The sequence below is a fragment of the Gouania willdenowi genome, chromosome 8 (genome assembly GCF_900634775.1).
Source record: "Gouania willdenowi chromosome 8, fGouWil2.1, whole genome shotgun sequence".
Classification (NCBI taxonomy): domain Eukaryota; kingdom Metazoa; phylum Chordata; class Actinopteri; order Blenniiformes; family Gobiesocidae; genus Gouania; species Gouania willdenowi.
This window is the reverse complement of record NC_041051.1, coordinates 11,337,219-11,353,436: the sequence shown is the minus strand read 5'-3', so window position 1 is coordinate 11,353,436 and position 16,218 is coordinate 11,337,219. Positions and strand designations below refer to the sequence as shown.

At 35.3% G+C, this 16,218-nt stretch overlaps 2 protein-coding genes across 3 annotated transcripts in view; one reads left to right on the top strand and one right to left on the bottom strand.

The window, feature by feature from the left end:
- Positions 1–408: 408 nt before the first annotated feature.
- LOC114468674 (uncharacterized) lies at positions 409–4,920 on the bottom strand. Of its 2 annotated transcripts, none has more exons than XM_028455700.1 (3): positions 4,725–4,920; positions 2,268–2,588; positions 409–1,237 (listed from the first exon to the last, which is right to left on the bottom strand). In XM_028455700.1, exons 1-3 carry the CDS (start codon positions 4,795–4,797, stop codon positions 870–872), a joined length of 762 nt encoding a protein of 253 aa, XP_028311501.1. In that variant the 5' UTR covers positions 4,798–4,920; the 3' UTR covers positions 409–869. The 2 variants fall into 2 exon arrangements, with proteins under 2 accessions (XP_028311501.1, XP_028311502.1); XM_028455701.1 differs by lacking the exon at positions 409–1,237 and adding an exon at positions 2,066–2,119.
- Positions 4,921–8,336: 3,416 nt separating this feature from the next.
- The window catches only part of mgat5b (alpha-1,6-mannosylglycoprotein 6-beta-N-acetylglucosaminyltransferase B), a 90,665-nt gene continuing 82,783 nt past the window's right edge, over positions 8,337–16,218 (top strand). Inside the window, exons 1-2 of the mRNA XM_028455144.1 lie at positions 8,337–8,726; positions 14,628–14,740. Coding sequence (XP_028310945.1) covers positions 8,659–8,726; positions 14,628–14,740 — 181 coding nt within the window. The 5' untranslated portion in view covers positions 8,337–8,658. The remainder of the gene's footprint in view (positions 8,727–14,627; positions 14,741–16,218) is intronic.

Below are 16,218 nucleotides of genomic sequence, written 5' to 3'. Positions count from 1 at the left end.
CATTTGGGGTACTGGGAACCTGATTTGTAGAATGTTAAAGGTGTTCTGCTGCCATCAGGTGGAGACACTTGTTCATACAATATCTATTTCTGGTTATACAACTTAACAGCAGGATGCTTAGAGGTTTGGACATTAGCCTCATAATAAGATGGCTGTGAGGGCTACATTATTATGTGACATTACATCAGTAGTTCCCAACTTTATTTGGTTGTGATACCATTTAGGTATAGTAAATGCAGGAAAGATTGTGTTTCAATCTCTTCCTTCTGGAAGGAGGATTCGGTCCATCAGGACCAGAACCTCCAGACACAAAAACAGCTTCTTTTCCTCTGCCACCATCCTCATGAACACAGCCCCAGCCACCCATAAACTCCCCTCCACCACCACCACCCCCCCTCCACCACCTCCATAAAGTCAATATTATCTTCAGCACTGTATATATGTTTATATATTTATTTATATTTTTCGTTTTTATCTTGGGAAAATAAAAAATAAATAAAAGACAAAAGTAAAAAAAGAAATATTTTATTATTTATCTTGATCCTCTATCTATCCTTTATTTATATTTTATACTTTATACCTATCATTATTATTATTATTATTACTGTTACTGGCTTTTGTTTTGTTTTTTTCTGTTCTGCGCACTGACTACCGAGTCAATTTCCCTGTGCTGTTTTTTTAAAACTGTACTTGGCAAAATAAACTTTTTGGATTCTGATTCTGATTTAATATCACACGTTTTTGGTGTATCCAGAGACTTTTTTTTTCTTTCTAGAATTTGCTTTTGATAATGTTTGATGTTGTCAGGATTAGTGCACAAAGTGACAAGATGCGCCACATAAACACACAGACTCCTTTTTTTTGCTTTGTTACAGTACATCTTGCATAACTCTCACTATCATCATGCACAGGCCTGTCTGCAGTCTGACAGTGGCAGAACCTACTGATGATCCCACTTCCTCCACAAGAGGAGGCTGTTGCCAAGACAGGTACTTTCTGAGGGAGGGTATCCACAGTGAGCAGTTATAGTGCTGGAGATGCAGATGTTCTCCCTTCACATCCAATGTACTATGGATATTATAAAGTCCATGCTGGTCCTTTATCTCCTTTGTGGAGCTTGAGTTGGTTAGGTTTGTGTTTCCTTGGAACCAGTGGACTGAACCACTGGGATAAACTCCTTTAAATGAACACTCAGCATGGGATATGTTCTTTGAAGCAGTAGATCTTCCTTTGCATTCTGTGAAGATGAAATTAAAATAAAAAAAAATAGGTGAAAAGAACAGGGGACCACATTTTAAAAACATGGCAACACATTGGACTTATAGGGCTGAGTGATAATGACCAAAATTCATATTTCAATATTGTTTCTCGGTAACGCTTTACTTGAAGTTTTATACATAAGGCTGACATTATGCTGTCATTATTATGACATGACATCTGTCATTAGCTTTACTACGGTGTAATGAAGGCTGTTATTAAGTCTTGTTAGTTACTTTAATCCTAACCCTTCGTTACCCTAACTCTAATCCTTAACCCTTAACCTTAAGCCAACATAACCTCACTAGATCCCTCCACCTAACCCAAAAAATGCCAACATAGCTCCAAAGGTGTCATAATTTAGCGAACGCCACTTTTTGACAGCCTTCAAGACACCTTATTCATGCATTACAACTTCATGTAAAGTGTTACCTTTTTCTCAATGCGATATAGTGTGCAATATAAATCTCAATTTTTTAAACTCAAAGTCTTATTAGAAAGACAATTCTGAATCAAATTTGCTGATGCAAAATGCCACACAGGCACATTTATGAACAAACAGCTGCACAATTTGTGCCACTTTTGGCTTTTTTTTTTTTTCCCAATAAGGGACAGCACGTGTGAGTGATTCCAGCAAGATTATTTTATCCTCTTTTTGAATAAAATGTTATGGTCACTGTCAGTTGTCATAATAAATGAAACTTTAACTTACTATTCACAAAGAGGACAAAAAGAATCTTGCTGGAATTACTACGTGGAGGTCAAGGAAACTTCAAAGGAAACATCAAAGCGATCAGCAGATGCCTCTGACGAAGACTGGCAGTTGTCAGTCAAAACATGTCAGGAGATCAAAGAGGATTTCCTAAGTCACAGGGAATTTAATACAAAATAAGCTACAGTATAAAATAAAAATATAGTCAATATTGTAATTTTCTATATTGCCAAAATTGAAAACGCAATATATCTTGAATCTTGATATATTGCCTAGGCCTAATTGGGCCATGACATACCTTGTATTGTAACCATTGTGGCTGTAGAATTCACTCCCCCTGTAGATTGCACTTTGCAGAGATATTTTCCTGTGTTGACTGGCATCACGTTGTTGAGCTTCAGAGTGAGGGTTTGGTCATCCTTTAGTTTTGTGGTTTCACAGTGAAACTCCTTCTCAGTTCGGTTGCGTTCGTATTCACACAGCGTTCGATTGAAAGCCACCCAGGATAGGACTTTGACATCCATCTGTTGTGATGAGCTGACATTGCACATCAGTTTGACATCTTCTCCACACTGTGCTTCCACCTGGGGACGTGCGTGGAGCTGCACAATCAGGCAGTCTGACAGAGAGGAAGAGCACTTTAACACTTTAGGCATGTATGTGATGCAAAAACTAAAAAAAAAAAAAACTAAAAAAAAACACAACAAAGTAAGCAAAAGTATGTAAAATATCTTATGTCGGAGCTTTTTATTACATGTTTAACACTTTAGTGGTACAGAAGAAGAATAATGTTTTGTTGTCATATAATGAGATGCATGGAAGTTTTTCTCCGCTATCTATTTGTGACTAGCAGTCCCACCCAGGACTGCTAGTCAGGGTTGGGGTCAAATATAATTGTAATTGCATAGTTGGTAATTAATTACAATTATGACGCAATTATAAATGTAATCGTATTTGAAACAAATCTGTTGCCGTTGTAATCGTAATTGATTTGTAATGGTTCAGATATTAAAATATACAAAAATATTAATAACAATATTTTCATTGATCAGGAAGCCTAACGAGTTGAGAAACAAATTGGATGATTGATAACATTTTTTTGTGCATTTTACAGCTGATTTGAGAAAGATGCTAACAGAAGGCTAATGCGAGAGGAAGGTTACGTTTTATGGAGTTCTTTATTAAAGGCTAAGTAATTGCAATTAATTTAATGTGAGTATTAATAATGGAGAACGTAATTGTAATTGACTCACAGTGGAAAAATAATAATTGTAATTTGGCCCGAGCGCCACAAGCTGGCGAAGGGCCTCTTGCTCTCGTAGCGGCGCGGCGAAGGCGGCACGGCAAAGACGGCAAAGGCGAAGCAGCAAAGGTGACGCGGCTAAGGTGGTACAGAAGACGGTGCGGCAAAGGCGGCGCAGGAAAAGGCGTTGCGGCAAAGCGGCGTGGTGAAGGCGGCGCACCAAAGGCGGCTCGGCGAAGGCGAGGGCCGTTTATCCCCGCTTGCGGCTATATTTTTTATTGTATTTGTGAAAAAATGCTGGTCTCCGTAATCATAAGTGAGTTGTAATTGAACATGGATAATTGATGACGTAATTGACCCTTACCCAGCTGCTCTTCTTGGGATTTAAACCAGTAACCCTCCTTTTAAAACGTTAAGTCACCACTGCCCTCAACAACATGTAAAAGAGTAAGAAATATATATACATATAAACATTTATGTGTAACTTTTTCTTGTATGCATATTTTGTGCTGTAACAACAGAACATTTGCAAACCAAAGAGACAACTATTAAAATACATTTGCATAAAGAGTAAACATCTTATATCATTTAGGTTGCAAAATTGTTAATATCTGGAAAAACACAATTGTTTTTGGCAGGTTTTAGAATTTTTTTCTGGCTTTATATATACATTATATTATATTTAAGGCATTTAGCTGAATTATGTTTTATTTAGTCTGTAAGTCTCACAGTGCTTCAATCTGTTTATTTTTGTTTTGTATTTGCAACTTTGGACCAGACCTGCCTAGCTTCAGAGATCTAAAGAGATCAGGCAATGACAGGCTGGTATGGCCGTTCTTGAAATCCGTTCTCTGTAAAACTTTCTATTATGGTGCTTGTAATAAGCATCCTGTCACTTTGAAAGCTTCCCAATGCTATTAGGATTGTTAAATGTTAATTAGTGCATGATAAATACTATATTAGGCCTTATGAAGTGCTGTTCCCTCTTTTGATCCATCAGTCATTACATGTATTAATGTTACTTTTTTTTAATCAACACTCATATAGCTTTAATTATTGTAATAGGAATTTAATAAGGCCTTATCAAGAGATTTATTATGACTCAATGCTTATTACAAGCACCTTAATATAAAATGATACCTAATTCTCAACTTTTTTTTAGTTGTACAGCCAAACACAGGAATATGTCACTGCAAGTGTTTCCCTGCTCATGGAGGTCAGTCATGTCCAAGTTAAGCTTTTATTTACATTTTGTTTAAATCATTGGCCCATTTTAAACGTCAGTTATTCCTATTGAGGCTATTCTTGTACTTGATGACACACTTAATGACACCTTTCTGTTTGAGATTGACTAATTCTTTATAAATCGAAAGAAAGAAGCACCGTTCCACTTTCACATTCACCTTCACCTTTACCTTTGTATTACAAGGACTCAATTACTTTTTTGTGACAACTTTACCATGACAGATTCAAATCTTTGTGTCCTATTGAGGCTGCACAATACAGACTTACCAACAATGGCGATGACTGAAAAGAGGCAGAAGATCAAAACTCTGCGTGTCCTCATAGCAAAGGGGAAACTCATGGCTTTGAAATAAGTTCAATATTCTTTTCATTCCCACAGACAGATAAAGCGCTAAGGTCCTCAATGCTGCTGCTTCTTCTTAGTTGGTTTTTTAAAAGGAAACCTTGAGTAGTGTTCATGATGTCAGGTTTACGCATGAACGTGAGCTGACATGCCCAGGAATGGTTTCCACTGAGCGAAAGCATTTTTTCCTGGTTTTTTACACAAACTGAACCCAATCCATACAACATTTGTACTCACATTTACTTTTATGTGAGTGAGATCAGCCACAAAGTGGCTTTGACTTGCTATTATCACCTAGATTGGTTACTGATGAACTGTATGTCAATATTTCACAATTATATTAATAGTTTATTGATAGATAACTTCCTGTGTACATTTAATGTCAAGGCATGGATTTTAAATGTGTTGGAGAATTCATCAATTATTTCTATGCTCATAAGTATAGGAAAAGAAAATACATATACGCATCTCCAAATGTGGAATTAGATTGTTCCACTTCTGTTTATATTTCACAATCATGTGGTTGGGTTGCTTAACACTTCTCTGACACGCTTAACATGTTTTTTTTTTTTCATCTTAGGAAGCCGACTCTATAAATCTTGTGATATTATCTAAGGGGCGTTACGCTACCTGGGCCAAACTTTCACTGTTACACTGCAGCAACAGTAGTGGTAGCTTTAGACTATTTGCAACATGTGGTGGTAATAATAATAATAATAATAATAATAATAATAATAATAATAATAATAATAACATTTACCGCTGCAAGCAGAGATGAACGGGCCCTCGCAACCACATGCATGTCGGGAAGTGGCTCACATTGAGGTGTGTTTTATGTCAGGGTGTTGCAGAAATTTTAATGTGTTGAGACGTAGCTGAACATTTTCAAGGATTATATCAAAAATGTTCCTGCAATGTTCTGTGGAAATATAATGTCTATGATTTCCTTTTACCAATAAATGGCTAATCACTACACTCCGTAGCCATGTGCGCGCCATAGCCAATCACTGGAGAGCCCACCTCCACGCCCCACCCAGTGGTGGATCTAACGGGGTGGCATAGGGTGGCAAATGCCACCTGACAACAAAACCTTACCACCCCTGCTGCCACCTTAATTTGTACGCACAAGAGGAAAAAGGTAAAAACATAGTTGCCAACCCTTACGCATTTGGTGTGAGCACACAGTTGTATCACTCCAAAAAAAAAAAAAGTAGTTCATAAATGGAGTAGCGACCCCAGACTCTCTCTCCCCTCTGACGTTCCACTGCCTTCAGACATCGGTGAGTGTTTTTGCTCGTTTGAGTGCGTTTTGTGCGCTGCAGCTTGTGTTGGGACTTCTTTGTGAGTTCGTTGAGTTCAGGATTGTGTAGGTTTGAGTGTGTGTGAGGCAATGTGCACTGACGTGGGTGTGTCCAGTGTGTGCTGAATGTGCACACGTTTGGGGAGGCTGAGGAGTATGGAATCAGAACAGTATCATAATGAATGAACTCTTGCAGGGTTTTTCACGAATACACATGCTTTGTTCCATAGTTGTATTTCAGATTCACAAATGCACACAATCTGTTTCGCAAATATATATTTTATGCAAACTTGTAATATAAATTCTGAAATGCACACGCTCTACTTCAAAAATATTATTTTGAGGCACACTTGTAATATAAATCCACAGATAATGCGAATTGCTGAATGTGCATTTACAAACTCCTTCTGTGCTGTGAAACCTCTGCGCATTTGTGAGAGAAATGTGTGCGGTGAATTTTGAGACGGCCCTGACGTCCCGGGTCACACACCTGATTGGCAGATGAATCTGTCAATCAGTTTTATCAGCCAATGGTGACGTTTGCTGACGTCGGTCCAAACAAATCGGATGTTGCACACTTTTGAACCAAGCAGCAGCCATGTTGAAAGTCTCAGCTCTGTCTGTCCCTGAACCGCAGAGATATTTGAGACACACACAGACACACAGACATACAGACACACAGACAGACAGAGATTCCTTGCTTTATATATATATATATATATATATAGATAGATAACGAGATTGATTCCACTCAGTGTGCCCGATGAAACACTTCACATTGTGACAAAGGCACTTTGTGTGTCATTATGCTGTCTTTCAAAAGTGTGAAAAAAGCCAAGACAAACTATAATAAATCCTTTCTCCTCAAAAAAAAAGAAAGAAAAATAGATAAAGGCAACGTATTCTGCACTTTAAGCTGTTAGTGTTCAATAATAATGTGTCCGTTGGGAACACTAAACACTCCCCAACAGTAAATGTAACACATTGTGTATGACATTGTATCTTCCTTTTAAAAACACTTAGGAAGGTGTTCTCACTTTTAAAGTAACATCATTAAGTAAGGTCATCATCACATTTTGTTCCACAGAACGTGGACCTTTGAGGGCTCCTTGTTTGTTCCATATAAAGTCAATCTGCAAAGCAATTTATCTTGGAATTTTGTTACCAAGACAACCAGATAAATGCCTAACATTTTCTTCTCTGTGTAAGCTATCGTGGGGATTAAAAAAAAAAGTCATAACTATTGATAAAGTCAGGCTTGCAGGTGCAATAAATGGTCTTTACTGTCATTCAGATGAATGAAAAAAATTAATTTCTAGCATTATTCTTAGATTTTAATGCATATATTTGCACCATATTGCACCATATTGTATATATATATATATATATATATATATATATATATATATATATATATTAATGATTACAATATAACAGTCATACATGTTTTTGGACTGAGGGTATAACCAGGATTAGCATACAGAGAAAACTCATACAAGCACAGTGAGAACATGCAAACTCCACACAGAAAAAGCCTAGTTGCTTAATACCACCTCATCATCATGTGACTAATATTTTATATTGTGCGTATATTGTTGTAGAATATCAAAATAAGTGATTTTTTTTATTCATTTATTTATTATTTATTTATTTGTGTCTTGTAAGCCTATGTGGGCTGGACGCATGTGCATAACACTTCAATAAAGTCAATCAATATTTGTAAATTCTTGCATAAAATTCGTATTTGACACCTACAGACATTTTTACATTTTATCAATCTATTTATTTATTTATTTATTTGTATAATTTAACTTAGTTTTATTTTTTGATTAATGATAAGTAGTCTTAGCATTTTTTCATTTTGGAATTTAATTTGTTTTTTGTTTTTTTTCGATAGTTTAACTTATTTCAATCTTCTGATTAATGATAAGTAGTTTTAGCAGTTTAGCTATTTAACTCATTTTATTTATTTAATTTTTTTTATTTTGTAATTAAATTCGTTTAGTTTGTTCATTTATATAATTTAACTTATTTAAATTTTCTGATTAATGATGAAAAGTTTTAGCAGTTTGGCTATTTAACTCAATTTTTTTATTTTCTTATTTTATTCTTGTTATAAATATTTTTTTTTTTTTTTTAATACGATAAGTGGCTTTAGCAGTTGAGCTAAGCGTTGCTATTCCAGTGTGAGCCGTTGGGTGTCGCTGTTGCTAAACTAGCCGCTGGTCCCTGGTTAAAGAAGCTCATTCATAGAGGGACAGAGAGCAGCACTCCGCTCTCACACTGCGCTCCATATCCTTTCATTTCTTTGACATGTTCCTCGTATCGTGTTATGGATTCAAACATAACTTGAAAAAAAGTGACTCTTTATGACCAGGAAGAGGATTAACTCTAACACGGCGGGATTTGAGCTGAACTCGTGCGGATAAACGCGGCGTGGCTGCGTATTGATTCAGTCTCAGACAGACATCGTAGAGTGAAGTTATGGTGGACTCCCAGTACTCCCAGTACACCTGCTCAATGACACACGGGATCTATGTTCTATTCATGGGTGGAAAATGATGTCAACAAGCAGCGAGCTGTTCATTATGGTGAGGAGATGTTTTCTCACCTTCAAGCCGTTCAGGTAAGGAAGTCTGAACTGTGTTGTCATCATCATCATCATCATCATCATCATCATCATCATCATCATCATCATCATCACCACCCCACTGCAGATGTTTGTATAAACATATTAATGCTACTTTGTTTCTATGATAATATTTAATGCAGTGTTTTTCAACCTTGGGGTCGTGACCCCATGTGGCGTCACCTTTACTTTGTTGCAGCGGCTCGAGAAATATTACAGAATAAAAGAATAAACACCAACGAAAGACAGAAATTAAAAAGTAAAAGACTGTTAAATAATTAAATCATGATTAAATACAAGTGCACACATTACAGCAGAACAAATAAAATAAGATAAAAAAAGAAAACAATATTACCTATATACAAATGTACAAATATAATACATATACAAGAAATACTTGTAATTGATTAAGAAAAAATAATTACCGATTAAAAATACATTTTAGTTTTTTTTGTTATTATCAAATTAATATTACTATTTACTACACACAATCTCAAACAGGTATTCTATACTTTTACTTTCTCAAATATAAATCTAGTTCAAATACAATATATACTTTATATGTTGTATGTAATTGTATATATTTTTTTGAGTCATTTATGTGTATTTCGGTTTATGTTGCATATACTGTTGTGTTATTTTTGTTGTATTTTGTGTTTCGGGTGTAATTCTGTGTATTTTTTGCGTGGGCTTGGTTTGAAAATGTTTATCAACTCTCGTGCTTTGAGTCGAGTAAAATGTCTAGTAGGTGATAAAAAAAAAAAAAAAAATACAGATTCAAATGATTTTTTTTCAAAATTATTATCAAATTAATATTGTTATTTTATTATTTTTCTTTGCCGCACATAATCTCAAACAAGTATACTATACTTTTACTTTACTTTACTAAATCTAGTTCAAATAAAATGCCGTATAAAATATTTGAGCTGGCACAGCTTGTCACTTTGTGCACTATTCATGGCTAGTCTGTATTTGTAACACAGCATAACGAACATGATCAAAAATTAAATTAATTCTAAATTAAAAAAAAGAGGCAGTGGTTATCAGTACGTAATACGTGTCAATAGACCGGTGTAGTGTAGAATAACCTAACGGTAAAAGTTTCCTACGGTAGACAATGGGCATGCGCACCTTGCGAACTGCGCATGTGCGTCCGTCTTGTTGAAAAAAAGGTAAGAATATTTCCTTTAATTTTTAGGGTTTGAGTTCGGGTTAGAATTAGTGTTTATCATAGTAGGAAAATTTAAGGTAGTAAAATGTTGTACATAATATACGTGTAAATTTTTACTACGCTATTAGTGCGCATGCGCCTGTAGGAAGCTTTTTCACTACACCGGCAGTCTATGTATATGGTTTAGGTCACGTGATAGGTGCATCACGTGACTTAAAGTTCCGTTAGTTAAATTTTAGCTCATATTTATTTTTAGCTACCCTGCTAACCCTTTTTTTAGGCCGTGGCTATTGATACGGAAACATATGAATAGACTGCTAGTCTATTCATACGCAGCGGCCCTCATTGACCAGTTTAGGTCACGTGATAGGTGCACCACATGACTTAAAGTTCCGTCAGTTTTATTTTAGCTCATATTTATTTTTAGCTACCTCGCTAACTCTATCCCTAACCCAGGAAATATGATCAAATATTTATTTTTGTCGTATATATGTATTTTTAAAGGTAAAATTTGTCGTGTTAAATATGTGAAAATGAAAAAATATATATGACAAAAGTGGGAGTCAAACCCACGTTAGCGGCAAAAAGGATACTTGAGTCAAGCGCCTTAGACCACTCGGCCATCCTGACACGGTGGAAATGCAAGTGTCTATTGATACGTGTCTGTATCAATAGACACTTTGTTTATTTTAGCCCTAACCCAAACTCTAGCTCTAACTCTAACCCAGGAAATACCGTAAAATGTTTATTTTTTTCGTATATGTATTTTTAAAGGTGGAGTTTGTCGTGTTAAATATGTTAAAAATGAAAAAATATAAATGTCAAAAGTGGGATTCAAACCCACAGCAGCTGAAGGAAGAATCCTTGAGGCGGTGAAAACTCTGGCACACTACGCTTATGTAGAAAAGGTCCGGCAACGTCATCTTTTGTACGGATAGACTGCCTGTATATAGATACGTATTGCGTACTAGGAGACACTTCCTAAAAAAAAATGTCTCTCGGGTCACCAGAAATTTGTGATATAGAAATGGGGTCAGGACCTGTAAACGGTTGGGAACCACTGATTTAATGACCCAGTGGAGGACATATTGTTATATAGAGGCTATTATAAGGAGTGATGCTTTATGCACAGTGAACAGTGGTGATAGCTTTGAGCAGGCCATTGGAATTAATTAAAACCACAGGGAGGCTGTAGTGTTACTGTATTAGCCCTCAGCTGTTAACATTCCCACTATCAGCAGTGAATCCACTCAAACCAAACCAATACAAGCTACTGTAAAACTCTTTAAAACTTGACACAACATTAACACTTGGATAGCTTTAAGTGATTGGAGTCCACGGATCTGTGAGAGCGAATGTGTGACACAGACTAAACCAGTTTTTTTAAACCTTGGAGTCAAACAAATTGGTGTCACCAGAAATGTGTAGTAATTGATTTTTAAAAATTACTGGTTAAAATCATGTTTTTTATGATTTTGTATTCAATGGGGGTCACAACCTGAAAAAAGTTGGAAACCCCTTTGGAAATTTTTTCAACCGTGGGGTAGTGACCCCATGTGGGGTCGCTTGGAATCAAATTGGGGTCACCTTAAATGTGTAGTAATAAAAAAATAAATAAATAAATACTGATTAAATTATGTATATATATATATATATATTATATTTTTGTTTTTTTAATTAAAACACCACACACCCAATTTCAAACAATTTAACTTTTTCGAATGTTATTTTAGTAAAAAAAAACAAAAAACTGCAGTATAGAAATATGTGAGCTAATTCTAGAGAAAAAATGTTTCGGGGTCGCCAGAAATTTGCGATATAAAAAATGGGTCACGACGTGAGTAAAGTTGGAAACCACTGGACTAAATAGTCGTATTCACTGTTTTTCAAACTTGGGGTCGCGACCTCATGTGGTGTCGCCTGGAATCAAATTGGGGTCACCTGAAATGTGTAGTAATTGATGAGAATAAAAATATATATTAAAATAATATTTAACCCACGCACCCAATTAAAAAAACCCAAAAAACAACAGTATTCTATACTTTAACTTTCTCAAATTAAAAAAAGTGTTTTTCAGTAAAAGCACTATAAAATATATCTGAGCTAATTCTAGAGAAAAATGTCTCTGGGGTTGCCAGAAATGTGTGACATAAAAATGGGGTCACGACCTGAATAAAGTTGGAAACCACTGGACTAAAATCATTTTCCTTTTTTTTTTTTTTTTTTACAATTTGTATACTTTTTCAAAATAAAACACCACACACCCAAACTCAAACAACTGTTTCCTATACTTTCACTTTCTCAAATTTTATTTTAGTTAAAAAAAAAAAAAACAGTTTAAAAATATCTGAACCAATTTGAGATAAGAAATGTTTCTGGGGGTCACCAGAAATTAGTGATAGAAAAATGGGGTCATAACCTGAAAAAGGTTTGAAACCACTGGACTAAATAGTCTTATCTGTTGACTTAGTGCTGCAGTGCTTGGTTCGATCACACATGCTGCTCCCCAGTTTCACAGCATCACCTCCAATATTGGATATGATCCGATCACACACCCTGTATGTGCGTGATGGGTTCTCAGCTTTAACTGCTCCAGAAGTTGTTTGTGTTTACTGCCGAGCAGAAAAGGAATTTTTCCTGCAGCTCTAAATGTTTTTGTCAGCACGACCTCCCCTGAGTGATCAGACAAACACTGTGAAATTAATAGAGTTACTCCAACGTGTTTGTTTGCAGAGAGCTTGGGAAATCTTTTATTTTAGATGTTTGCTCATTAAGCGCCACATAAAGTCTATCAATAATGCAGTAATGTGAGTATGCAATGTTTGCTGTCAACGCTTTAGTTCAAAAAATTACAACAAAACTATAAAAATACAAAAAAGACCAATGTGTGGTCAGTGTACGTGTTGCAGGGTTAAAAACTCTTAAAAGGCATTAAATTCATGAATCTAAAAATAAGGCCTTAATTGTCATTAAAATATCTTAAATCGATGTTTCAAAAGTCTTATATTTTAACACATTAGAATGTAAATAGTCTCACATTTCAAAATAAATGGTAACATTTGTTTTTTAATTTTTTTTTAATTTATAATTTACCGTAACATTGTGCAATCACGACAGCTAAACCATCTACAAAACGGTGATTGCAGCAGGACTTTCAACAATATGGGGAAATGTAAATTTAACAAAAATTGCCTGTTCATTAAAACATTTTCATAATGGTTTTTATTTTTTGTATTTTTGTTGGTGTTTTATAGATTAGTGGCTATTTTTGTAGTCATTTTGTGTGTTTTTAGAGTGATTTTGATTATTGCAGTCTGTTTTATTTGTGTATTTTACTGTAATTTTGTGTGTTTTTGTGTGTTTACTTTGGGGGCCGCCAGTTTTACATCTGCACTAGACACTGGAACAAATGTACCCTAACCCTTTGTAATTGATGTGGCTTTTTTTTCCCCAATTGTGTTTACTGTGAATTTGGTCTTAAATTTAATTTCAAATGGCGATAAAAAAGTCTTAAAAAGTCAGGAATTTTATTTGACTGTAGAATATGGAAGCTTCCATAGTAGGAACCCTGTGTTGGTCATTGGATTTTCTGTTCAGAATAGGATTTTAAAATTAGATTTTCATTTTAAAATGCAAAAACACATTCGTCAGTGTCAGTTTTTTTGGTCATCGGATTTTTCCTTCAACAAAGGATATTAAAAAAATACATTTTTTTTTTTGTTTTAAAAATTCAAAAGTGAAATTCAAGACATTTTTCTTTTTAAGGGTTGAAAAGCAATAAACAAAACTTTAAAAAACTGCCTGATTTGGGCGCTGGTCTGTAACAAGTTGAACTTAATGGACATGAATCAATACGTTGTTTTTCAAAACAATAAAAAATCTTTTCCAACCCCATTTTGGTGTGAAATGCGTGCAGAGATGTTTGCAGATGAGAAGACATCCTAGCTCTTACTTTGAAAAGGCCAACTTTCGGTGGCACCATATGAAAAAACAGGCTTTTTTTACATTTCATTTTCTATTATAGTAAATGAAAATAACCCTTCTTGACCCGTAAGTGTTTTTTTCTTTATTCCGTTTTCAAACCAAATCAAAATAACAAATAAACAGCTTTGTTTTACTGACTTAAAAACTAAAACAGAAATACAGAAAAATTAAAAACCAGACAAGCAGCGTTCTTCTGTTTTAAAATGAATTATTCTGATTAATTAAATATTTAATGGAAACTAGGACAGGAGATTCCTGTTTTAAGCTCACCACACAGAGGGGACCCACAGACGGGGCAGACTTTTACTCCTGGACAAAAAAAAAGAGCAACACATAAGTCACATTAATAGAAACGTTATTAATACATGAATAAATCCAAGCAAAAACATAGATGTTATGCACATGATATGGTGTAATGAATCTACTGGTGTTCCTCGTTTCTTGTGATCAACTTCCGTCTGTGTTGACGGCTGCTGCTAGTGGCTAGTGGTATCAAAACATGCTTAATTGTTGAATTTTAAATAAAAAAACAAAACAAAAAAACTGTCATTTTTTTTTTTTTTTTCACATCTTTTGCTGAATGGAAAATACGATGACCAAAAAAAAAACCCTACACAGACCAATGTGTCGTGACTTTGAGCATTACTTATCTTGGTCTATCATTTATACAGCTTCCTTTTCTGACGTTGGCCTGTTTCAGGAGTTTCTTAACTTCTCCATTGCTGCTCTACCTCTTGTCACAGGATCTTTGTGGTGGGGATTGGCTTCTTCAGCCTGTGCTTTCTGATGACTTCTCTGGGAGGCCAGTTGTCAGCCAGGCGAGCGGGAGAGTCTCCGTTCACGGTGCGAGCTGAAGGTGAGCCTGTCTCCTGTCGCCGTGCCCTGCACTAATAATGAATAGGCTGAAAACATGCTGGGATCTTGGTGGGGTTTCGTTGATTGCTGCCGGCAGACTGACAGACCTGCTCGCTTGGTTCATCAGGAGTGCAGTAGGGGGTCCTGTCACCTGGAGAGACCTTTCTTTTTTCTCATCTGCACCTCTGTCTGGTTTGACTATAGCTTTTAGGTGATGATCTAACGCTGACTCACACCTACATAGCTCAGTAGTTTGAGCTGTCTATGGAAATCACATACTAACATACTACTCATACTAAGTCTGATGTCATAATGAGTATGTGGTGCATTCACATTAGATAGTATGAAAATATTATAATTGTGATTGTAATTTTAAAAATATGTTGCTGTCGTATCATAATTAAATTGTAATTGAGTTTAGATCATTACCTTGTATTTGTAATTGCCATGAAAATTCTATTAAACTGTTGAATTACAATTTAACGCAAAACTGAGGAGCCATGTTACAGCTTAGTCTATAGTTCTACATATATATATAGTTAACAGTTATTAAAATATGTTTCATATAAAGCTTTCCCACATTTTACCATTGAAAAAAAAATTTAATAGAGGGGTGTCCTGACCAAAAAAAGGCTCAGACACTTATACCAAAAATACTAAAACCTATATTTGTATTGATTAGGAAGCCAAACAAGGTAACCAAGCGATAGAAAATAAATTAGATGATAAATGTTTTTAGTGTATTTTACAGCTGATTTAGGACCCGTTATCATCAGAGATGCTAACAGAAAGCTCACACAAAGGAAGGTTAACTTTTAGGTTATTTATTTCAGGCTCAGTAATTCTGATTAATTGTAATACAAATTTAGTAATTGAGAACACAATTGTAACTGTCTTTCTGAGGATATAAAATTATTACAATATAATTTTAATTGGGAAAAATGCTGGTCACTGTAATCGTAATGGAATTGAACATGGTTAATTGAAAAAGTAATTGTAACTGAAAAATAGAATTGACCCCAACCCTGCCCAGATTTATACTATATTGGGACATTTTTGAAGTATGCACAGTGGGCACACTAGTCATGCTCAACCATCCCATGATGCATTGCTAGCGGAACGTAAAATCGTCCTGGGACCGGCGTCACGGTCTGAGTTTACCTCGTACTGAGATTCTTTTGCAATCTCAGTACGTGACTGCTACGTACTGAGATGTACCCGTGCTGGATTAGTCATGCACAGAGATTGTTGTGCTGATTTAAAAAAAAGGCATAAAACATCATATCAGTCGACCATCGATAAAAAAATCAACCAGTGATGAAAAAAAATACGATTGTCATGATCAGATTTATATGAAAACAACAGCTTATTATTTTAAAGTTACATTAGGTTAACTGTTATTTATTCCAATGTATATTATAATCAGGTTTTTAGGGAAATAAATTATTCCTTTTCGTACTGACATTGCTGCTTGAGACA

Coding starts and splice junctions, on each gene's coding strand:
- LOC114468674 (XM_028455700.1), bottom strand. CDS start 4,797: ATGAGTTTCCCCTTTGCTATGAGGACACGCAGAGTTTTGATCTTCTGC. Junction 2,589..4,724: donor TTCAGTCATCGCCATTGTTG/GTAAGTCTGTAT, acceptor CCTCTCTGTCAG/ACTGCCTGATTGTGCAGCTC. Junction 1,238..2,267: donor CACAATGGTTACAATACAAG/GTATGTCATGGC, acceptor TCATCTTCACAG/AATGCAAAGGAAGATCTACT.